This window comes from Eutrigla gurnardus (genome assembly GCF_963514095.1).
Source record: "Eutrigla gurnardus genome assembly, chromosome: 24".
Classification (NCBI taxonomy): domain Eukaryota; kingdom Metazoa; phylum Chordata; class Actinopteri; order Perciformes; family Triglidae; genus Eutrigla; species Eutrigla gurnardus.
This window is the reverse complement of record NC_139935.1, coordinates 13,020,040-13,045,622: the sequence shown is the minus strand read 5'-3', so window position 1 is coordinate 13,045,622 and position 25,583 is coordinate 13,020,040. Positions and strand designations below refer to the sequence as shown.

Sequence of the window (25,583 nt, the reverse complement as noted above, 5' to 3'; positions counted from 1 at the left end):
GTACGCACAAAAACAGCAAATACAACAACAAATGGAAAAATACTTTTTTAAGACAAAATCTAATGTTTTCAGTATCAGTGAAATCAGTAGTGTATATCATGGTGATCATATTTTTTTTGTGCCCTCCATCCCCGCCCTAATCACAAGCGCACCCTTGTGAGCACTCCACGCACGCACACACACGCTTGGAGACACACACGCACAGTACGGTATGATAACTCTCCCGGCCCAGGGAGAGAGACATGCATCGGCTCGGCCCACAGTGCTCAGCAGCAGAGAGGTGACGAGACTAGAGCCGAGCTGTGTTGTGTAGTGGAGAGGGGCCAACACATGCTATGCGTAATTACGCACACACGCGCAATCATCCTCTCAAATGCAGCTCCGTCTCTCCAGGTCACTGAGTGAGAGAAAGAAAAGCTTTGACTTGCTTGGGCAGACGTTGTTTGGTGTCACCCGCTGATTTGCATAATTTAAATATCCAGCCCGCTGAATCTTCCAATCCGGCCCCGGTTCAGCACCATCAATTTTTTTTTCACCTTCAAAAAAAGTCCTCACAGTGCGTACTGGATTCCGGCTGGCGGCGCCAATGTATGTAGCGGCTGCTTTAAACATGTCCCAATCCGTGCACTCAAAGCCGTCCTGTAGTGCCTCCATGGCACCCTCAGACCACATCCTCACCTGCCTAATTATAGGTTTTTCCCTGATAAGCAGGGGCTTGTATGCGGGAATCAGCATGACAGATATGTGATCAGAAGAGCCGAGGTGGGGGCGGGGGGCTGCTCTGCATGCGTCCTTAATGGTGGAGAAGGCCATATCCAGAGTGTTCTCTCCCCTGGTTGCAAAATCCACATGCTGGTGGAAATGTGGGAGAACTGTCTTCATATTTGCCTGGTTGAAATCCCCAGCAACAATAAAAACGCCCTCAGTGTGAGCCGATTGCAGCTCACTGATGGTCCGGTAGGGAATACTCATAGCTTCCTTTTTGTTAGCACTGGGGGGCACCTACACAGCAATGATGGTAACTATGCTAAACTCCCTGGGCAGGTAGAATGGTCTACAGTTACCAGTCAAGAGCTCGATGACCGTTGAGCAATAACTTGAGACTATCCTAGCATTTTTACACCAGTTATTGTTGATGTAGATGCATAAACCCCCCCCCTCGGGATTTACCGCTGAATGCACTGCTCCTGTCGGCACCAAAAGTAGCAAGCCCCTCGAAGCTAACAGCATTGTCTGGGATTGATGAGTCATGTCTCTGTCAGAATGAAGATGCAGCAGTTTTTCATCTCTCGTGTTGATAGTAATTCCGTCTGCAGATGATCAAACCACCCTCATGGAGTCGATTTGGGACCGTTTGAGTTGAAACTTGAACATCAGTGGCCTGCTGGATGCACAAAGGAGCAGCTATCGGTCCTGCTGTTGGGTTGTTGTCCTTCTTCGGCCCCTCCACGTCTCCACGTGTACTGGCCTGTCTCCTGGAATCTCCTCCATGCTCTTGACACTGTGCTGGGGGACACAGCAAACCTTCTTGCCATAGTGTGCATTGATGTGCCATCATGGATGAGTTGCACTAACTGGGTAACTTCTGTGGGTTGGAGAAACCGCCTCATGCTACCTCTAGTGGTGCAAACACTGGCAACATTCAAAAAAGAAAAAAATCTGCCAGAAAGGCCGAGAACCGAGAAATGGTCTGTGGTCACCACCTGCAGAACCATTCCTTTATAGGGATGTCTTGCTAATTGCCACTCGTTTCCACCTGTGGGCTGTTCCATTTACACAACAGCAGGTATGAATAAAGAAAGCAGCAGAGCTGAAAACATCCGGCTGCTTTATGAAGGACAAATGAAAGTCAAAGTCAGACTGAAACATGATGTCAGTGAAGTGACTGAGACACAGTCAGTTACAGCAGCAGTTACACACAGAGTGCAGTCAACAAGGAGACGACACACTGAAACACTCAAATATCATCCTGCACCGTTTCTCATCATCATTTTCCTGCTACGAGTTTGAGGGACGATGTTTGAATTCAGAAGTTAGAAGGAATCCAACAGGAATGGACAGCTCGGAGCTTCCTGCAGAGATCCACATCCACTGAATCTCTTTGGCTTTTGGACTGTTGGTCGGACAAAACAAGACATTTAAAGACTTCACCTCGGATTCTGACAGACTGGGCTGCACATTGTATACCGTTTACAGGTGTTTTATAGACTCAATGATTGATTACTAAAACATTCAATAGATCCATCAACAGTTAATATAAGCTGTAATCCAGTCTCCTCTGAAAGACTTGTTGTTGAAACATCGAGCGGAAATAATAAAACCACACTGACAGCATTAATCTCATAGGAACATCTAAGTGGTTTCCTGGTTGTCATAGTAACAGTCATGTAATATGTCATCAGTAGGTAGATTCTTGTCTGATAAAAGTTTTTTGGTTTCCCAGAAATGCAGTTCTGAGAAATGTTTCTAAGTAAAGAGTAAAGCTCCACCTCTTCCTGTACGCAGATCTAGGACAGCACAGGTCTGGAATGAGACATGATGTCCCAGATGTGCTCAATAGGATTCAGGTCTGGGGAACAGGCAGGCCAGTCCATAACATAAATGCCTTCATCATGCAGGAACTGCTGACACACTCCAGCCACATGAGGCCTAGCATTGTCATGCATTAGAAGGAACCTAGGGCCCACTGCACCAGCATATGGTCTCGCAATGGGTCTGAGGATCTCATCCCGGTACCTAATGGTAGTCAGGGTACCTCCAGCAAGCACATGGAGGGCTGTGTGACCTTCCAAAGAAATGCCTCCCCAGACCATCACTAGGCCTACGCGAAACCGGTCATGCTGGAGGATGTTACAGCAGCAGAACGTTCTCCGCGGCGTCGCCAGACCCTGTCATGTCGGTCACATGTGCTCAGGGTGAACCTGCTCTTATCCATGAAGAGCACAGGGCGCCAATGGCGAATCTGCCAATCTCTGTGATCTCTAGCAAATGCCAATGGCATTGCACGGTGTTGGGTTTTAAGCACAGGGCCTATTTGTGGACGTCGGGCCCTCAAACCACCCTCATGGAGTCGATTTGGGACCGTTTGAGTTGAAACTTGAACATCAGTGGCCTGCTGAGGTCATTTTGTAGGGCTCTGGCAGTGCTCCTCCTGTTCCTCCGTGCACAAAGCAGCAGATATCGGTCCTGCTGTTGGGTTGTTGTCCTTCTTCGGCCCCCTCCACGTCTCCTGGTGTACTGGCCTGTCTCCTGGTGTACTGGCCTGTCTCCTGGAATCTCCTCCATGCTCTTGACACTGTGCTGGGGGACACAGCAAACCTTCTTGCCACAGTGTGCATTGATGTGCCATCATGGATGAGTTGCACTAACTGGGTAACTTCTGTGGGTTGGAGAAACCACCTCATGCTACCTCTAGTGGTGCAAACACTGACAAAATTCAAAAAATAAAAAAATCTGCCAGAAAGGCCGAGAACCGAGAAATGGTCTGTGGTCACCACCTGCAGAACCACTCCTTTATAGGGATGTCTTGCTAATTGCCACTCGTTTCCACCTGTGGGCTGTTCCATTTACACAACAGCAGGTGAAATTGATTCCCAATCAGTGCTGCTTCCTAATTGGACAGGCTGATATCTCAGAAATATGATTGACTTGCAGTTACATTATGTTGTTTTAGTGTTCCCTTTATTTTTTTGAGCAGTGTATATTTACAGAATAATTGTAAATCTATATTTGCATTTCTACATCACAATTTCACAATTTCACATTAACACAACAATTAACATTTATATTTGCTTATTAGATGTTGTATTAATGTTAATGTGGCCCAGCGATAGACTGGCGTCCTGTCCAGGGTGAACCCCGCCTTCGCCCAATGACCGCTGGGATCAGCTCCAGCCCCCCCGTGACCCTGAATACAGGATAAGCGGTAGACAATGGATGGATGGATGGATGGATGGATTAATGTTTATGTGTATTTTTGAACATATTTTACATTTTGTAAAAAAGGTTTGGGATCAAATAATGTTGGGGACCCCCTGCTGGAAATCCGTGGACCCCCTATGGGTCCCGGACCCCATGTTGAAGATCTCTGGCCTATATTCATGAATGTTATTGAATTGTGTTCATGAAGCTGTTCATGTTGTTCAGCAAAGGTTCACCGTGCATCAGTTTATGACCGGCTGGTCCCATAACCAGACTGTGAGCCCCCCTCACTCCCTCTCTTTGATTCTGGTTGTAATGTATTGATAAAGCGCTGGATCACTATTGTAAAGTTCACCCTGTATGTTCCTCCTCAGCCACCGTACCTGTCAAAGTTGTTTTCTAGAGTATTTGAGCTCCAGATTAAAGCGGTGCAGGAGGCCGTGACAAAGGTGGAACCCCTCTGGAGGCCGAATGCAGCTAAAACAACACAAACAGATTTACAGGTTCAGAATAAAATGAGCCTCCAGAGCAATAAAATATGAGGTGTTCTGAATAAAGAAAGCAGCAGAGCTGAAAACATCCTGCTGCTTTATGAAGGACGAATGAAAGTCAAAGTCCGACTGAAACATGATGTCAGTGAACTGACTGAGACACAGTCAGTTACAGCAGCATTTACACACAGACTGCAGTCAACAAGGAGACGACACACTGAAACACTCAAATATCATCCTGCACCGTTTCTCATCATCATTTTCCTGCTACGAGTTTGAGGGACGATGTTTGAATTCAGAAGTTAGAAGGAATCCAACAGGAATGGACAGCTCGGAGCTTCCTGCAGAGATCCACATCCACTGAATCTCTTTGGCTTTTGGACTGTTGGTCGGACAAAACAAGACATTTAAAGACTTCACCTCGGATTCTGACAGACTGGGCTGCACATTTTATACCGTTTACTGGTGTTTTATAGACTCAATGATTGATTACTAAAACAGTCAATAGATCCATCAACAGTTAATATAAGCTGTCATCCAGTCTCCTCTGAAAGACTTGATGTTGAAACATCGAGCGGAAATAATAAGACCACACTGACAGCATTAATCTCATAGGAACATCTCCTGGTTTCCTGGTTGTCATAGTAACAGTCATGTAATATGTCCTCAGTAGGCAGATTCTTGTCTGATTAAAAGTTTTTTGGTTTCCCAGAAATGCAGTTCTGAGAAATGTTTTTAAGTAAAGAGTAAAGCTCCACCTCTTCCTGTACACAGATCTACATTGAGGACAGCGCAGGTCTTTATCAGAGCAGAGACAGACAGGCGGGCAGACAGACGGTCTACCTGCACATCATGGACCCCCTGTTGGTGCTGGTGCTGTTGCTGTGGATCTCAGGTAGGACTCTGCTTTAAAGATGATGTGATATTATTTGTGTTGGATCTTTAAATGAGAACAAACTGCTCACATACATCAACACCGCCAGGCTCCACTCCACAGGGTTTTCATCCAATCAGAGGTTTTCATTCCATTTCAGTCATTTATTATTTCTTTTTTAGTATGTATTACATACATCAATCATGTTTTCTATCATATTCTAAATTCGAATATATATTCGAATAGTTGTTAAAAACAGAATTTCGAATGTGAAAATTATTTTGAATCATACATTAAAAAAAAAAAAACAGTGGCAACTTCAATTAATGTTAATAATATTAGTTTCAACCACTGAATGAAGCCTGACATATTTAGGACAAGAATCACAACCTTAAATTGCTCTAAACTCTTGATCAGCATTTGTTTCTTGTTGTCGTTCATTTAAACCGATATGTGGAGGGAGGGGGTGGGGGAGGGAGAGAGAGAGGGAGGGGGAGAGAGAGAGAGAGCGTGAGAGGGAGAGAGAGGGAGGGGGTGAGAGAGTGAGGGAGGGAGGGAGGGAGGGAGAGAGAGAGAGAGCGTGAGAGGGAGAGAGAGGGAGGGGGTTGAGAGAGTGAGGGAGGGAGGGAGGGAGAGAGAGAGAGAGAGGAAGAGAGAGAGAGAGAGAGAGAGAGAGAGAGAGAGAGAGGGCTGCTTGTCCATCAGTTAATTTCCTTATTTTTGGAGGTAGTATGTTGTTAAATATGTTAAATAAATTACCAATACAAGTAGTTATGTCTCGTTGTATTAATTTGTCCTTTTATTGATGTGCCTAATGCACAACCAGAAATATGAATATGTTTGAATATATGTGTTTTTTTAAAGGGAATATTTGAACGTCATTTTAGAGTAATTTTGACAGCCCTACAGGGAAGTAAACTGCTCACATACATCAACACCGCCAGGCTCCACTCCACGGGATTTTCATCCAATCAGAGGTTTTCATTCTATTCCAGTCATTTATTATTTCTTGTTTGTTTGTTTTTTCAGAGTATTTCATACATCAATCATGTTTTCCTTGCTTTTGATCACAGGGAAGTAAAAAGCAGTTCATCCAGAACAGGGAGGGCAGCTTTGATGAAAGGGAGGGACACACAAATGTTCACCTCACGACCAGAGGGCCAGATATATCACCATACACTTCCACCATTATAACCTTGTCACTTCATTGGCCTACTATAGCTCACTCATTTAATAAATACAACAACATATATACTAGCAATCAAAGTTTATTATACCAATTTTAAAAAAATACAGATGATTTGGCTCTCAAGAACACATGACCCAGACAAGGCTCCCTAGTGGGCCAACATTTTTAACATTTCTAATTTTCGTGAGAAAAATCAACATTTTAACATTTACATATCTATTTTTCAGAAAAATCCATATTTCAACAACTACTTTTCTATTTTCATAAGAAAAATGTTGTGAACTTCACACAGAAACAAACATTCCTGAGTCATATATTATTTCAGTGCAAACATATCTCTTTGTATTTTCTTCTCTGCCCTTACATTCCATAACATTTTTAAATTATATTTCTCAAACATGTTATCCTCTGTAAAGTTCTCTGCTGCTCTTAGTTTTTAAATTTCAGCTTTGTACTTCAGGAGCATCTTTGTGCATCTCTTCACATGAGAGATGTACTTCCGTGTATTCGGACGGTCGAATTGATGGCCCTCTTGCTCCATCTAGCGGCTGACAGAATGAATTACAGCTGGGGTTCAAATGACATGCTATTTTCCAACGACTGTGAAACCAATAATATATTCATTTTTATAAATGGACACAGATTGTGTACACATGTACATGGATAATTATATATAACTATAAAAATAAAACATTGTAGAGGAGGGGATAAGAATCAGGTTTTTCCCAACATTAGAACAAGTGAAATAGAGCAGGGGTGTGTGGGAAAATAATACATGAAAAGAGAAAACACCTTTGTAGGGAGATTGTCTATCAGCTTTTAAAATGACCATTCAATTAGCTGAGGACACTTTCATATTTAATCCGTTACTTCCCTTAGATCCGTCTGTATCTTTTCATGAAGGAAACCCATTTTGACCATATTTTTGTGGATTTATCCATTTGTATATGAAGTGAAAAGGTGATTTTCTTCCCATTCAGTATGTATCATTAATCATATCTGTCCATTCTTCTACTGTGGGAGGGTTGGGCTGCAGCCAGTGTCTACTTATGTTTTTCTAAGCTGCAGTTATCATTGTTCTAAATAAGTATTTGTGAAATGAATGTTTTGAAGTGGTTACATGTATTATTTCTACAATCACTGTATGTATATTCAGTAAGCATCTCTCTGTGCAGCGGTTGGTGTTGTTAGTCCGCCATATATTCAGACTTGTGACAAACGATGCAGCATGTGATCAGTGTTCACTGTGTGTAAGTCCATCTGATTGATCATCCTCACTGTTTCCTGTTCACTCTGTGTCAGAGCTGCATTTAAATGCTGCTGCTTCACATTAAAACACCTCAACTAGATAAACTTTTATTGTGGAGGGGTCACAGGAAACACAATAGTTATGTCTAAATTCAGCGAGTCATCCTTCAGAGAACACAGCTGACGTAGAACGTGAAGGCCGAGACGGTCTGATCTACAGAGGACTTCCTGTTTGAGTCACCTGCTGTTCCCGCCCTCACACTTTGCCGCTCCCGTTGCTTAGCAACCAGCTGCTGTTGACCCTAAAGCACAAAGAAGACGTAACTAACTGATCTGATTAAAGTGGAGCCAGAGATCATAATTTGTATCCTTTTTATTTGATATTATGATGGTTCAGGCTGAGAGAGGAACATTGTCAGGTAAATTAAATAACATTAACATTGGTTAAGCTGTGCACTTTAAATTTAATCCCATCGGTCACTATAGTAACCATGAAAACATTTTCAGTTACCAGGTCCTAAAAACATTACTGAATATTGTATCGATCCATTTCCAGAAAGTATTGAAGTAATAAAACCTCTCAATGACATATGTGCAGTGTTGCATGTTTAGTGTAAATGTCACATGACCAGAGCTGATTACTTCCTGGTTGCACCTGTAGAGGAGGATGGCTGCATGAAAGCTCCGACAAAACAAGCTTAGTAAAGTATGTTAATATGAAGATAAGACTAATATTTCTGGTACACATAATCTTTAAGATGTTTAGTATTGATATATGTATTTACAATCACTCAACTCTGTTCACTGAAGTCACAGAATGAAGAAACATGTTGTGACCAGTGGGATAACACAATGTACAGTATCTAGATGGACATGTACTTGTTACATGAGAAAGATGCTGTCCTCAGTGATGGTGATAGTGATGGGTCAGATATGGACTATGAGGGGGAGACAAACACACACACACACAGACACACACACACACACACACACACACACACACACATAAATATATACATGTATATATCAAAGTTTAGTTTGATGCTTTCCTCTTCTTGAATGCAGAATACCTCTATCCTGAATAACCCCTATATTGTAAATGAATCATGTGACTGGTCTACAGATTAAATATTACAATGTTACAATGAATGCACTAAAGTAATATTGAACTAAAGTACAAGATAAAATGTTAGAACAAAGTTAGAACATGAAGGTTTCAATACATTTTCCAAAAGTCACAATGTTACAATAAAGGAGATGTTTTGAGTTTGCTTTCTGTATTCATATCGGTGATGTATGAGGACTTTTGATATGTAAAATAGTCACACTAGCATGTGATGAAGTATTTTCAGGGGTAGACAATAAGGGAAATTTGCCACTGGCCCTCCTTTGGGGCTTTTGAAGATCACTGGCCCCACCATTGTAACCACTGGCCCAGGAATCGATCCCTATAATAACGAAAAAGAACAATTTGATTTAACAACATTTACTTTAATACTGAGGTCAAAATGTGCAAATATTTAAATCAAAAGTGCAAACAGTGCTGCATTACTCAAGCACAATCAGTTCTTCCTCCATCTCCTCCTCAGTTGGTTGATTTCGTCTGCTTCTGGGCCCTGACTGCCACCAGCTCAGAACAGCCTTCTCTACATCGACTCACAACTCACATCTCCTGCCTGTATTCATCATGAATATAAAAAACTAGCTACTATAATATCTATCAAGCAAGACTTTATCATTAGATTATTAAAATAATTGTATCATAATAATTCCAAGTTATTAATAGTAATATAATAATAATTCAAACGCCGATCTACAGTGTGTCACAAATGGGACACGTGCTTACAGATCTGTGTTTTCAAGCCTCCTTAGTTACACAGCATGCGTTATCATACACTTCTGTTCATAAACTTCAACTTTTCTCTAACTTACTTGTCTGCAAAGGCGGGCATTGCCCTGCATAGTTCACAATACACCTCATTCTTTTCCTCGTCATATCCCAGCAGCTCCCGCGGTCTCACCACTGTGGCTGGAACTTTCTTGCCCTTTTCTTTTCATAATTCCTGTCATTCTCTCTCAATCATCTGGTGCCTTTCTTTTCTTTTTGTTTCTGCCCGGCGTTTGGCCGGGTACTGGGGGTTTTAGAAACATTACTGATGTCGGGAACAGAAACTCCGTGTCAACAGTCGGCAGCAGTGAGCGAGCGACCGGGTTCACACCGGCCGCCAAAGCACCACAAAGCGGTGCGCCCAAGAAAGTCGCGCGCGATCCGCTGTTTGTCTCGTGTTTCTTTGTGTGACTTCATGCCAGAATTGATGCGATCGCTCGCGGCTCGCACACAAAATAGACCAGACGCCGAAACGATCGCTGCACGGCACAAGACGGCCGCGTAGGATCGCGGCGCTTCGCGTCTGGTCTGAACTACTCTATCGGGCCAGTGCTTGGAGCGTTCTGGTGGCCCGGACGGTTTTAAAAGTACGTCCGGGCCACCAGGCCATTTGTATTGTCGACCCTTGATTTTAGTGGTGATGATGGAGATGCTGCCAGAATCAGAGTTTTACATTTTACAAGTATTTTATAAGACTGTGAAGGAGAAATATGCTAACATACACATTATCCCACCGGTCACCTTTGTGACCATAAAACACACTTTTCACCTAATTTTCCATGAAGATTTTCAAAAGTAATGATTGATTATTGAAAAGGGTTAGTAATGACATGTGATTTGGATATTTCCATGTCTGATGAGAAAATGATGAACAGAGAAACAATTATCAACAATATTGACTAGGGATCGACCGATATGGATTTTTTAGGGCCGATGCCGATACCGATTTTCTGATCATCAGTCTTGGCCGATGACCGATACGGCCTGCCAATTTTCTTGAGCCGATATTTGGAGCCGATACTACTTTTGCTGCCTCAATTTACATGTTAAAAATTACACTGATAACAAATGTTATGAGTCTAGATTTAAAAAGGAACATTTATTGAACTTAAAAAAGGTGAGATAGAACAAGAACAAGTAGTAGATAAACAAATTGAACAAATATTAACAGCAGGTGAGGTAGAACAAGTAAAGTGCTGAAAAAGTGTCAGCCAGTGCTGCAGGAGTCGTCTCGCTGAAATGCTGCCACACTGGATTGGTTTTCTGAGTCTCTGCCATTTCTTTAAAAAGAATCAACAAAAGCACATATCAGTGTCAATCTCTTGTGCAATCATCTTACATTCATATCACCCACATTATGTTTGCATCATATGAAAGGTGGATATGGTTAACTTTTCTTGTCTCCCTCCATCATCTGCTGTCTGTCTTTCTTGTCTCCCTCCATCATCTGCTGTGTGTCTCTCCTGTCTCCCTCCATCATCTGCTGTCTGTCTCTCTCCTGTCTCCCTCCATCATCTGCTGTCTGTCTCTCTCTTGTCTCCCTCCATCATCTGCTGTCTGTCTCTCTCCTGTCTCCCTCCATCATCTGCCTTCTGTCTCTCTCCTGTCTCCCTCCATCGTCTGCTGTCTGTCTCTCTCCTGTCTCCCTCCATCACCTGCTGTCTGTCTCTCTCTCCTGTCTCCCTCCATCATCTGCTGTCTCTCTCTCTCCTGTCTCCCTCCATCATCTGCCTTCTGTCTCTCTCCTGTCTCCCTCCATCGTCTGCTGTCTGTCTCTCTCCTGTCTCCCTCCATCGTCTGCTGTCTGTCTCTCCTGTCTCCCTCCATCATCTGCTGTCTGTCTCTCCTGTCTCCCTCCATCATCTGCTGTCTGTCTCTCTCCTGTCTCCCTCCATCGTCTGCTGTCTGTCTCTCCTGTCTCCCTCCATCATCTGCTGTCTGTCTCTCTCCTGTCTCCCTCCATCATCTGCTTGTCCTCAGAAGGATGGATGCAGGAGTGGACACAAACAGGATTTTCAAAGAGCAGTGGTCACATCGACCAGATATTCGCTCTCTTCAACATCATTTGAAAACATGTTTGTTGATTTTATTTCTTGAATGAAAACAATATATATGTTTGTGTTTCTCCAGGACTCCAGGTTGAAGGAAATCACAACTCAACAGGTAAATAGAGAAATGAACAAGAGAGAAAGAAAGCAGAATCTTCACTTCTTTCACTGACGACTCTCTTCTTTCTGTTCAGAGCCTGATGATGTCAGGTTGGTGGGAGGAGCCAGTCGCTGTGCTGGAACACTGGAGGTGAGACAGGGAGAATGGAGACCAGTGGATGGCGATGACTGGACCCTGAAGGAAGCAGCTGTTGTCTGTAGAGAGCTGGACTGTGGCTCTGCTGTTTCTGTAGGACTGAGAGAGGAGTCCTCAGACAGACCTGTGTGGAGGATCAGGTCTGACTGTGTTCATTCTGGATCCACTCTGAGGGAGTGTGCAACATCATTCTCCTCTTCCTCCATCCTGAATCTCACCTGCTCAGGTAAGCCCCTCAGTGACATCATCTATGACATCATCAGTAATGTTGCTGTGTGTCACTGCTGTAGGCTGTGGTGTTCTAAACATGTTGTTAAAGGAGCTCAGTCTAATACTAGAGCTACTGAGGTATTTAACTTCGGAATATCGCTCTCATACCGCATTGAATGAATGTCCACGCTGTCCCTTGAGTTGCGACATAGTGGGTTTATTGCTATGCATTGCCCATAAACAAAGAAAACAAAAACTGTTTGCCCTTCCGGGTCAAAACCTGACAAAGAGAATGAACAATGCCACCTATATACACCTGAGCTCCCCTTCTGACAGCACAGCGACCCCACACACACAATGAGTGAATTACACCAGAAACCTTAGAACACAACCAAACACATTTGGCTCCTATACATGTCTTCTGGTGTTACAGTTTATTTCAATTTCTTTGGCTCATCTCTTGAAACTTTGTTAATGTTCTCAGAACCTGATTTGTCTAAATAGCTTCCATGTTCCAACACAACACCATAACTCACCTGCAAAAGGTCAGAACTCACTCAAAACATTGAAGTCGTGCTTCAAAACAAAGTTAGTGTCTCATATAAAAAGTCTCTGCCCTCCAAATGAAAAGTTCCTTTGACCTCATGGAAACAATGGTGGTCAGAATGTTTAGATGTTTTTCAGGACGGCAGTGGAGCCTGGAAATGTTCCTTATATCCAGGGCCGTGCAGAGACCTTTGGAGGGGCAGGTGCTCAAAGTTGAAAGGGGGCACATGGAGCATGAATTTGAAACACCATACAGAAACATAGCTTGCAATATAACCGGTTAAATGGTAGAAACCCATATTCATAAAGAATGTAGCATGGAATCACAACACACCATGTCATTGTCCACACCTCATATATGGCCAGTGCGCGCACACACACACACACACACACACACACACACACACACACACACACACACACACGGTGACCTTTCATACCTTTTCAAAAATTGTACTGTATAGCCATTTAATCCATTTATTATTCCTAGTGCTAAATTATTAAAGTAAAAAATAATTAAATGATATTGAAATCATGTACTTAAATATTTTTGTGCTTTTACTCAGTTTGACTCTCGACTTTTCGCAAGAAAGCAAGGTTCTAAAAGTTATATAATTTGTATGCATATTATATTTAATTTGTTAAATGAGAGGTTGAGAAAATCAAAATTCTAATTCTTCTATTATTGTTGTATTTATATTGTAATAGTCCAAAATTATGTGAATATGTATATCGCATAGTTTTAGTGAAATAGTCTTTGCCTCATTGCCTCTAGAAACATAGGAAAAAACAGCTGGACAGTAAAAAAACACATATTATCTCTCTAATGCACTTTGCCCATGACAAGAGAAACGTACAGAAACTAAAAAAAAAAAGCCTGACATACTTTTCCCCCACAGCACGCTGTGTGTGGTTAATGGCTGTGAGAGGTGTGTGTGCAGAGTTGGACAACACAAAGGATGCTCATTGCTCACTTCACTTCGTCAGTCATCTTGCAAGAATAGACCGTGCACAAACGAATACCGCTGCAAAACCTGCTCACCGGACCGGTTGTTTACTCCAAAAAGTGAGGTTTCACGAGACGAGCAGTGTCCGTCTCCAGCAGCTTAGCGTTCAGCAGCAGGGCATGTCTGGGCACGTCAGGGCAGTGATGGCAGAGTGAGGGCACGACCGACCAGGTAGATCTAAATTATTATTATTTTGTTTTATTTATTATTATTTTGGGCCACACAGACACACACACTCTTTGGGGGGGAAAAAATCACTTTGACAAAAGGGCACTTTGGGCATCAAGGGGCAAAGGGGCACCCTCCGTCCCCCCCCCCCCCCCCCCCCCCCCCCCCTCTCTGCACTTGCCTGCTTATATCCACATTTCAGTTTTGTCCTGGTTCACAGTTGGAGGTCTAGACTTAATCCATTGAAAAAGAATACATCTTTTTGCTAGAAGAAGAAGCTTGTTCAGAAGTTTTTGTTGAACTCTGGACAGAGAGAGCCCCTCCCCTGAAAGACCCAACAGGAACAAACCAGGATTTATCTGTATGTTCTTAACAAAAATTGAGTTAATTTCCCGTGAGACTCTTTCCCAGAATTTGTATATCAGAGGGCAACTCCAGATGCAATGTATATATGACCCCACCTCTGTCTTGCACTTGATACAAAGGGGAGAGGACCCAGGATAGAAAGTATTAAGGGATTGGGGGGTGCGTTGCAATCTATGGAGTATCCTATACTGACTCTCTGTTAGCCTGTTACACAGAAAGATTTTGCCTATTGACTCTACCGCTACGGACCATTCTTCCTCTCCAAATACACTCCCTAAGTCTCTGTTCCATAAGCTTTTAATTCTGTCAATGTTAAATGTATTGAAGGACTGTAGTTTTCCATAGAGATACGATATCATTTTTTTATTGCCGTGAAACTGTAACAAAGAAGAGTCGAAAGTTGAGTGTATTGCCTGGGTTACAGAGAAGTTGAGACCATTAATGAAATGTCTAACCTGCAGATAACCATAGAAATGTTGAGAGGGGATGCCATATTTGGCTCTGACTTGTTCAAAAGACAACAATTTTCCATCCTCGAGCAGATCACAGACAATCTTGATACCCAGATCGTACCAGCATTGGAATAGGTTAATAACTAAACCAGGAAGAAAGGCTTTATTATTTATAATGGGGTGTAAAGCTGAGAACAAGCCCCCTCTACGAGTGAATTTCCCGATCCTCTCCCAAGTTCTGATTTACACATGTTGTTTAGAAAATATTCATTATCTTTTGAGAATTGTGGCAAAGCAATTGAGAAAAACTGTAAATGATGAACTGATGGTGGAATTGTTTTGAGTCCAGTTTGAATCACTGAATAGTTTCATGACATCTTTTCTCTGGTGTCTGGTGTCTTTTCTCTCTCTCTATTTGATCTTCTATCATCTCTCCAGACTCTGTCAGGCTGCTGAATGGGACTAGTCTGTGCTCAGGCAGACTGGAGGTGAAGTCCAACCAGTCCAACCAGTGGTGGTCCTCAGTGTGTGAAGCTGACTTTGACCAGCAGGATGCAGAGGTGGTCTGTAGGGAGCTTGGCTGTGGGGCTCCTTCAGTCCTCCAGGGGGCACTCTATGGAGACGTGGGGGCTCCAACGTGGACCAAAGAGTTCCAGTGTGGAGGCCATGAGTCTGCTCTCCTGGACTGTAGAAGCTCAGGCTCAGATAGAAACACCTGCTCACCTGGCAAAGCTGTTGGACTCACCTGCTCAGGTAGAAGAGGAGCTGCAGCTTTGATCTGGTTCATTTCTGTTCTCATCAAACTCACTTTGCTCTTTGACTGACGACTCTCTTCTTTCTGTTCAGGGCCTGATGATGTCAGGTTGGTGGGAGGAGCCAGTCGCTGTGCTGGAACACTGGAGATGAGACAGGGAGACTGGAGACCAGTGTTTGGCGATGACTGGACCCTGAAGGAAGCAGCTGTTGCCTGTAGAGAGCTGGACTGTGGCTCTGCTGTTTCTGTAGGACGGAGAGAGGAGTCCTCAAGAAGACCTGTGTGGAGGATCAGGTCTGACTGTGTTCATTCTGGATCCACTCTGAGGGAGTGTGCAACATCATTCTCCTTTTCCTCCATCCTGAATCTCACCTGCTCAGGTAAGCCCCTCAGTGACATCATCTATGACATCATCTATGACTGTGGTTTTCAAACTGATCCCACACTCATCCAGCGTCTCTCCTCTCTGTCTGTTTCACAGAGGGTCGGGGCTGACACACACACACACACACACACACACACACAGTGATTGATAGTCATGTCGAAGATGTTTATGATAAGTTTTTTCTGAGTTTTGTCATCAAATGACCCACAAGAATCCATGTGATGAGCAGCTCCAAACACAATCTCACGTTAGAAACATTGAGAAATGAACTGATTCACAACTGATAGTGAAACTTAAATAGCGGCGAGTGGATCGACAGACGCGCTGACTTCAGACACGGTGAAAGTCCATAAATGATTGCACACACATTTGCATATTTATGCACATGTTCATGGTCTCTGAATAACAAGGAATTATAATAAAACTACTAGAATGTTTTAGGGCTGTTGGAACGAACTTCTGGAACCGAATATAATTTGAATAGTAAACAAATCAGTACTATTGGAATGTATACATGTATGTAATGAAATGAGTATATGTTTTTTTAGAAACGTGTTTTTAACACTAGGAAATCTCGTCCTCCTCGTCTTGGCCTGCCCACATAAACGGATGCTTTTGACACATGAAGTCTGATGAACAGTAAAGTTTTCTGAATCACAATCTCACCACAGAAACAGCGACAGCAGCGCAAGCAGAAATAACGGCGCGGCAGCGCTCCGTGAAATGAAACAAAGATATGGACGGAGCTCTAGAAGCCATGACGTCATGACAAAGATGCATGCAATGTGGTTGTTTTACTTTCTTCATTCTTACTTATCTAGAAAGCTGTCAGCTGTTGGTAATTCAACATATTCAACATATCTGCTGAATGCACCAAGATATCTGTATGAGAGAAACCTCCACGTGTGCTGCTTCAGGAGTCCTCTGGGCCGACCACCAAGCAGCCTGAAAGGACTCCTTCTTCAGCTCCACAGCTTTCTGAGCCGCTGGTTTCCACCAGCAGGTTCTTTGGTTGCCACCATAGCAGGCACCAAAAGTGGCCACAACTCTGAGCAGCTCAGTCGGGGGCTCGTCAGTATCTCCACCCCCACGTGGAGTCCTTCACCCTGAACACCTCCTTACAGGGCTCCAGACTAACTTTATGCATTGGTTGCACTGGTGAGCCTAACTTTTTTTTTTAGGTGCACCAGCACAAAATTCAGGTGCACCCACGTTTTTCATTGCGTCGCCTTTAACACCAAAAGGTCACCTTTTCATCGCTCTCCTTTGACATAATGACGCCCCCTTATGGCCTAGGTTAACTGCAGCACCATCAGCACCCAGAGCACCCGTTTTCTCCAGCCAATCTGCACACTGATGCCCAAACGCAGCAAATGCTTGCTTTGTGGCAGCATAAATTCCTCAAGAATAAAAAGATCATACAGGTCACTAGCCTATAGATTGCAAATGGAAAACTGTTCATGTGATCTTAGCCTAGCCTACTGATATTTTTACTTAGGCTATTCATTTTTAATAATATTAGGAATAGGCTACTATACAATTTCCTATTCATGATGTCTCATGCTGTAATGTGGGCCTTCAAACACTGTGTGTCCATGCTCCACCCGACATGTCCAATTAACATGTTGACCGGCCTCCCTTTATGCAAAATGCAGCAGTAGACAATAACGCACTCCTTCATAGAGACTCTTCCACAAACGCACTATTACCGGCCATATTCTGACCGCACTCCCGACAATAAATGCAGTGCATTGAGTCCCTTTCTTCATCGTACATCAGCCAGGGAAATTGCTTCAACCAGTCCTGTCTGAAGGGATATTTTGGGGCTTTTTAATTAATTAATTAATTGTCTTGGGGCCAGGCTTTCTGCCTCTCTTCATTTTCAAAGAAAAGTACCGGCTCAGCTCGCTCACATTTTTCGAACTGACAAAATTTACAGCAGTGAAAAGGACCACAGCCAATCAGAGGCAAGGACCTGCCCGAGCTCTGTCTCTTATTGGTTTAGACCACGTTTCTAAACACAGCTTTATTCTCAGGAAGATAAGAGAGAATCCAAAGTTGTAACTTCTCTGTGTGGAGAGCAACGTTTGTGGAGTCTCTGAGCAGAAGGAACAGAATAGAGGATCTGCAGATGATGATGTGTTTCTGCTTGAAAACATATTGAAAGTGTTGAACAATGGATAACAGTTGTTAGAGTGTATTCATGTAAATGTGATGTAACACTGCTGCAGGCTGTGGTGTTCTAAACATGTTCTGGTGTTACAGTTTATTTCAATTTCTTTGGCTCATCTCTTGAAACTTTGTTAATATTCTCAGAACCTGATTTGTCTAAATAGCTTCCATGTTCCAACACAACACCATAACTCACCTGCAAAAGGTCAGAACTCACTCAAAACATTGAAGTCGTGCTTCAAAACAAAGTTAGTGTCTCATATAAAAAGTCTCTGCCCTCCAAATGAAAAGTTCCTTTGACCTCATGGAAACAATGGTGGTCAGAATGTTTAGATGTTTTTCAGGACGGCAGTGGAGCCTGGAAATGTTCCTTATATCCACATTTCAGGTTTGTCCTATTTCTTTAGTTGACCCTGAATGTTTCCTCTACTAGAATGTTCTGTTTGTCCAGTGAACTGAACACTAAACTGAATACTATCCACATGCTGATTTCATCAGTACAAGTTTCTTTGACAGTATTACACACTGCACTCACGTTTCCATGGAAACGGTTACAGTTGCCCTGTTCATGATGTACCTGAGCAGGTTCCTCCATGTTCAGACATTGTGGTTATTCTGTTGTAGTCCAGCTCTATAAATATGTTTGGTAACAGCCGTACTCATGAATAGCACCTGTCAGCTGACTGGAGATGACGTGTGATTGGTTGATGTAAGATGGGACAAACTCCTCATTGGTTAGTGAAGTTCAAGTTTCTCCTGACAGACAATTTACCAGTTTAGTGGACGTTAGAAAATACTCCATAGTACATAATGATATTCATGGTATATATGCTGACACATTTAGACAGTTGAACGGACTATTGTACATGTGATGACTCACACCATGAAAGAATTCATACATGTTTTGAAGAGAACAACTATTCAACTGAGAAGCAACATAATCAGTTTTGATCAGCAAGATGTGTTCAATCATTAATTGTGCAAATTGTAGATAATTGTACTCATTTGCATATATGTGCTAAAACATTTGCAATTTGTCTAAAAGAATCAGAAATGATAATCTGTTGTGAAGCAGTGGCCAGTGGTTTGGAGGTTTACACATGTTGTTTAGAAAATATTCATTATCTTTTGAGAATTGTGGCAAAGCAATTGAGAAAAACTGTAAATGATGAACTGATGGTGGAATTGTTTTGAGTCCAGTTTGAATCACTGAATAGTTTCATGACATCTTTTTCTCTGGTGTCTGTTGTCTTTTCTCTCTCTCTATTTGATCTTCTATCATCTCTCCAGACTCTGTCAGGCTGCTGAATGGGACTAGTCTGTGCTCAGGCAGACTGGAGGTGAAGTCCAACCAGTCCAACCAGTGGTGGTCCTCAGTGTGTGAAGCTGACTTTGACCAGCAGGATGCAGAGGTGGTCTGTAGGGAGCTTGGCTGTGGGGCTCCTTCAGTCCTCCAGGGGGCGCTCTATGGAGACGTGGGGGCTCCAACGTGGACCAAAGAGTTCCAGTGTGGAGGCCATGAGTCTGCTCTCCTGGACTGTAGAAGCTCAGGCTCAGATAGAAACACCTGCTCACCTGGCAAAGCTGTTGGACTCACCTGCTCAGGTAGAAGAGGAGCTGCAGCTTTGATCTGGTTCATTTCTGTTCTCATCAAACTCACTTTGCTCTTTGACTGACGACTCTCTTCTTTCTGTTCAGAGCCTGTCAGGTTGGTGGGAGGAGCCTGTCGCTGTGCTGGAACACTGGAGGTGAGACAGGGAGACTGGAGACCAGTGTATGGCTATGACTGGACCCTGAAGAAAGCAGCTGTTGTCTGTAGAGAGCTGGACTGTGGCTCTGCTGTTTCTGTAGGACGGAGAGAGGAGTCCTCAGACAGACCTGTGTGGTGGATCAGGTCTGACTGTGTTCATTCTGGATCCACTCTGAGGGAGTGTGCAACATCAGTCTCCTTTTCCTCCATCCTGAATCTCACCTGCTCAGGTAAGCCCCTCAGTGACATCATCTATGACATCATCTATGACTGTGGTTTTCAAACTGGGGCGTGCCGAGTAGGGCCCTATGATGGAATCACATATTTTGACAATGAAAATGTAATCAACTGTAAAATGCGGAATTTCATTGAATTTATAAAAGTCTTGGTTTTCTCTAATATATATATTTATATATATATATCATTATAAGCGTTTGTTGAAAGAAAAGACAAAAAACAAGTTGAGAGTCTCTACTGTGTTTTAGTGTAATTAACGGACCCCGCTTCATCCAGCGTCTCTCCTCTCTGTCAGAGGGGCGGGGCTGACACACACACACACACACACACACACACACACACACACACACACACACAGTGATTGATAGTCATGTCGAAAATGTTTATGATAAGTTTTTTCTGAGTTTTGTCATCAAATGACCCACAAGAATCCATGTGATGAGCAGCTCCAAACACAATCTGACGTTAGAAACATTGAGAAATGAACTGATTCACAACTGATAGTGAAACTTAAATAGCGGCGAGTGGATCGACAGACGCGCTGACTTCAGACACGGTGAAAGTCCATAAATGATTGCACACACATTTGCATATTTATGCACATGTTCATGGTCTCTGAATAACAAGGAATTATAATAAAACTACTAGAATGTTTTAGGGCTGTTGGAACGAACTTCTGGAACCGAATATAATTAGAATAGTAAACAAACCAGTACTATTGGAATGTATACATGTATGTAATGAAATGAGTGTATGTTTTGTTAGAAACGTGTTTTTAACACTAGGAAATCTCGTCCTCCTCGTCTTGGCCTGCCCACATAAACGGATGCTTTTGACACATGAAGTCTGATGAACAGTAAAGTTTTCTGAATCACAATCTCACCACAGAAACAGCGACAGCAGCGCGCACGCAGAAATAACGGCGCGGCAGCGCTCCGTGAAATGAAACAAAGATATGGACGGAGCTCTAGAAGCGATGACGTCATGACAAAGATGCATGCAATGTGGTTGTTTTACTTTCTTCATTCTTACTTATCTAGAAAGCTGTCAGCTGTTGGTAATTCAACATATTCAACATATCTGCTGAATGCACCAAGATATCTGTATGAGAGAAACCTCCACGTGTGCTGCTTCAGGAGTCCTCTGGGCCGACCACCAAGCAGCCTGAAAGGACTCCTTCTTCAGCTCCACAGCTTTCTGAGCCGCTGGTTTCCACCAGCAGGTTCTTTGGTTGCCACCATAGCAGGCACCAAAAGTGGCCACAACTCTGAGCAGCTCAGTCGGGGGCTCGTCAGTATCTCCACCCCCACGTGGAGTCCTTCACCCTGAACACCTCCTTACAGGGCTCCAGACTAACTTTATGCATTGGTTGCACTGGTGAGCCTAACTTTTTTTTTTAGGTGCACCAGCACAAAATTCAGGTGCACCCACATTTTTCATTGCGTCGCCTTTAACACCAAAAGGTCACCTTTTCATCGCTCTCCTTTGACATAATGACGCCCCCTTATGGCCTAGGTTAACTGCAGCACCATCAGCACCCAGAGCACCCGTTTTCTCCAGCCAATCTGCACACTGATGCCCAAACGCAGCAAATGCTTGCTTTGTGGCAGCATAAATTCCTCAAGAATAAAAAGATCATACAGGTCACTAGCCTATAGATTGCAAATGGAAAACTGTTTATGTGATCTTAGCCTAGCCTACTTATATTTTTACTTAGGCTATTCATTTTTAATAATATTAGGAATAGGCTACTATACAATTTCCTATTCATGATCTCTCATGCTGTAATGTGGGCCTTCAAACACTGTGCGTGTCCATGCTCCACCCGACATGTCCAATTAACATGTTGACCAGGCCTCCCTTTATGCAAAATGCTGCAGTAGACAATAACGCACTCTTTCGTAGAGACTCTTCCACAAACGCACTATTACCGGCCATATTCTGACCGCACTCCCGACAATAAATGCAGTGCATTGAGTCCCTTTCTTCATCGTACATCAGCCAGGGGAATTGCTTCAACCAGTCCTGTCTGAAGGCATATTTTTGGGCTTTTTAATTAATTAATTAATTGTCTTGGGGCCAGGCTTTCTTCCTCTCTTCATTTTCAAAGAAAAGTACCTGCTCAGCTCGCTCACATTTTTCGAACTGACACAATTTACAGCAGTGAAAAGGACCACAGCCAATCAGAGGCAAGGACCCGCCCGAGCTCTGTCTCTTATTGGTTTAGACCACGTTTCTAAACACAGCTTTATTCTCAGGAAGATAAGAGAGAATCCAAAGCTGTAACTTCTCTGTGTGGAAAGCAACGTTTGTGGAGTCTCTGAGCAGAAGGAACAGAATAGAGGATCTGCAGATGATGATGTGTTTCTGCTTGAAAACATATTGAAAGTGTTGAACAATGGATAACAGTTGTTAGAGTGTATTCATGTAAATGTGATGTAACACTGCTGCAGGCTGTGGTGTTCTAAACATGTTCTGGTGTTACAGTTTATTTCAATTTCTTTGGCTCATCTCTTGAAACTTTGTTAATATTCTCAGAACCTGATTTGTCTAAATAGCTTCCACGTTCCAACACAACACCATAACTCACCTGCAAAAGGTCAGAACTCACTCAAAACATTGAAGTCGTGCTTCAAAACAAAGTTAGTGTCTCATATAAAAAGTCTCTGCCCTCCAAATGAAAAGTTCCTTTGACCTCATGGAAACAATGGTGGTCAGAATGTTGAGATGTTTTTCAGGACGGCAGTGGAGCCTGGAAATGTTCCTTATACAGTGTCTCCCCTAGAATTTTTTTCAGGCCCGGTGGTACCCACCGAAAAAACCCTACACGGACGAGACGCGTGGGATGGTGTATTGGTGCATTTGGATTAAGTGGTACAGCAAGCAGTCTGCAATTCTGCAATTATTATATTTGCATTCAAATTTATGTTCAACCCGAGTGTATTGAAGATCACAAGGAGAGAGTGACTTATTAAGGTGCATTTATTGCATACAGTACAAATGGAACATGCTACATGTGCACTTCAACCACACAGTGTGCATCGTTCTCTGCTGCACTTGATTTTTCTGGGTTTTGTGAAGAACTTCACCAAGGCCTTGTCATAGGGGAACTTGGCCACAAGTTTTTTATTCATTTTATTATAACAGAGTTACATACATTTGACAATGCCTGGGAAAACTAGCCTATTGTCTGTGTTATTTTCATCATTATTGCTTACCAAAAAAGAGAGAGAGAGAGAGAGAGAGAGAGAGAAGCTTGTTTGTTTTCATCTCTCTACTGTTTAGATACACAAATATGATCGCATTTGTCAATCGCTGTATTTTATTTTGAAAATTGCTTTTATTTTGCAAATTGACCGGATTGTCTCGTGTTTCTTTGTGTGACTTTCTGCCAGAATTGACGCGATCACTCGCGGCTCGCGCACATAATACACCCGAAATAGACGGCGAAACGATCGCTACACGGCGCGTAGGATCGCGGCGCTCCGCGTCTGGTCTGAACTACACTATTGGTTAACAAGGGTGCCGAGAGGAAGCGGGCTCCGTTCCGTGGCTATTTGCGGTGCTTCGGCAGCCGGTGTGAACCCGGTGTGAACCGTGCAACGGTCCTCGACCAGCCCCCCTCTCCACTGCAATCTGCTCCCCTTTCTTCCGTCTCACCTGCACCTGTCTTTTTTTCTGGAGTTGCCTCCGGCGGCGCCAGTTGGTTAGCTAACAAACCCTAAACATCCCAGAATGTATGCCCGCGCTCTCAGCAGCGGTACTCGCATCGCTAGGCACGAAGCAGTTTGACTCGCGTCGCGATGCACAGAGGCGCTCCTAATGTAAATGATTATTGATTTATGAATTAATTGATAAGTGGCTTATTTTTTTATTTTTTTTGGCCTGGCGGCAGGTCTCCTTGGTACAATGGTAGGGGAAACACTGCTTATATCCACATTTCAGGTTTGTCCTATTTCTTTAGTTGACCCTGAATGTTTCCTCTACTAGAATGTTCTGTTTGTCCAGTGAACTGAACACTAAACTGAATACTATCCACATGCTGATTTCATCAGTACAAGTTTCTTTTACAGTATTACACACTGCACTCACGTTTCCATGGAAACGGTTACAGTTGCCCTGTTCATGATGTACCTGAGCAGGTTCCTCCATGTTCAGACATTGTGGTTATTCTGTTGTAGTCCAGCTCTATAAATATGTTTGGTAACAGCCGTACTCATGAATAGCACCTGTCAGCTGACTGGAGATGACGTGTGATTGGTTGATGTAAGATGGGACAAACTCCTCATTGGTTAGTGAAGTTCAAGTTTCTCCTGACAGACAATTTACCAGTTTAGTGGACGTTAGAAAATACTCCATAGTACATAATGATATTCATGGTATATATGCTGACACATTTAGACAGTTGAATGGACTATTGTACATGTGATGACTCACACCATGAAAGAATTCATACATGTTTTGAAGAGAACAACTATTCAACTGAGAAGCAACATAATCAGTTTTGATCAGCAAGATATGTTCAATCATTAATTGTGCAAATAGTAGATAATTGTACTCATTTGCATATATGTGCTAAAACATTTGCAATTTGTCTAAAAGAATGAGAAATGATAATCTGTTGTGAAGCAGTGGCCAGTGGTTTGGAGGTTTACACATGTTGTTTAGAAAATATTCATTATCTTTTGAGAATTGTGGCAAAGCAATTGAGAAAAACTGTTCATGATGAACTGATGGTGGAATTGTTTTGAGTCCAGTTTGAATCACTGAATAGTTTCATGACATCTTTTTCTCTGGTGTCTGGTGTCTTTTCTCTCTCTCTATTTGATCTTCTATCATCTCTCCAGACTCTGTCAGGCTGCTGAATGGGACTAGTCTGTGCTCAGGCAGACTGGAGGTGAAGTCCAACCAGTCCAACCAGTGGTGGTCCTCAGTGTGTGAAGCTGACTTTGACCAGCAGGATGCAGAGGTGGTCTGTAGGGAGCTTGGCTGTGGGGCTCCTTCAGTCCTCCAGGGGGCGCTCTATGGAGACATGGGGGCTCCAACGTGGACCAAAGAGTTCCAGTGTGGAGGCCATGAGTCTGCTCTCCTGGACTGTAGAAGCTCAGGCTCAGATAGAAACACCTGCTCACCTGGCAAAGCTGTTGGACTCACCTGCTCAGGTAGAAGAGGAGCTGCAGCTTTGATCTGGTTCATTTCTGTTCTCATCAAACTCACTTTGCTCTTTGACTGACGACTCTCTTCTTTCTGTTCAGAGCCTGATGATGTCAGGTTGGTGGGAGGAGCCAGTCGCTGTGCTGGAACACTGGAGGTGAGACATCAGGGAGACTGGAGACCAGTGGATGGCTTGACCCTGAAGGGAGCAGCTGTTGCCTGTAGAGAGCTGGACTGTGGCTCTGCTGTTTCTGTAGGAGAGAGAGAGGAGTCCTCAGACAGACCTGTGTGGTGGATCAGGTCTGACTGTGTTCATTCTGGATCCACTCTGAGGGAGTGTGCAACATCAGTCTCCTCTTCCTTCATCCTGAATCTCACCTGCTCAGGTAAGCCCCTCAGTGACATCATCTATGACATCATCAGTAATGTTGCTGTGTGTCACTGCTGCAGGCTGTGGTGTTCTAAAC

General features: G+C 43.2%; 2 protein-coding genes across 2 annotated transcripts in view; both read left to right on the top strand.

Moving 5' to 3' along the window:
• Positions 1 to 25,583, top strand: part of LOC311010071 (uncharacterized protein) — a gene marked incomplete at both ends in the record, with an annotated part of 443,514 nt that overhangs the window by 77,651 nt on the left and 340,280 nt on the right. The window lies entirely within an intron of this gene.
• LOC311010027 (scavenger receptor cysteine-rich type 1 protein M130-like) overlaps positions 1 to 25,583 on the top strand; it is a gene marked incomplete at both ends in the record, with an annotated part of 71,441 nt that overhangs the window by 33,063 nt on the left and 12,795 nt on the right. Inside the window, 5 exons of the mRNA XM_084004509.1 lie at positions 11,854 to 12,141; positions 15,103 to 15,417; positions 15,511 to 15,798; positions 19,266 to 19,580; positions 19,674 to 19,907. Of these exons, the coding sequence (XP_083860635.1) occupies positions 11,854 to 12,141; positions 15,103 to 15,417; positions 15,511 to 15,798; positions 19,266 to 19,580; positions 19,674 to 19,907 (1,440 nt within the window). The remainder of the gene's footprint in view (positions 1 to 11,853; positions 12,142 to 15,102; positions 15,418 to 15,510; positions 15,799 to 19,265; positions 19,581 to 19,673; positions 19,908 to 25,583) is intronic.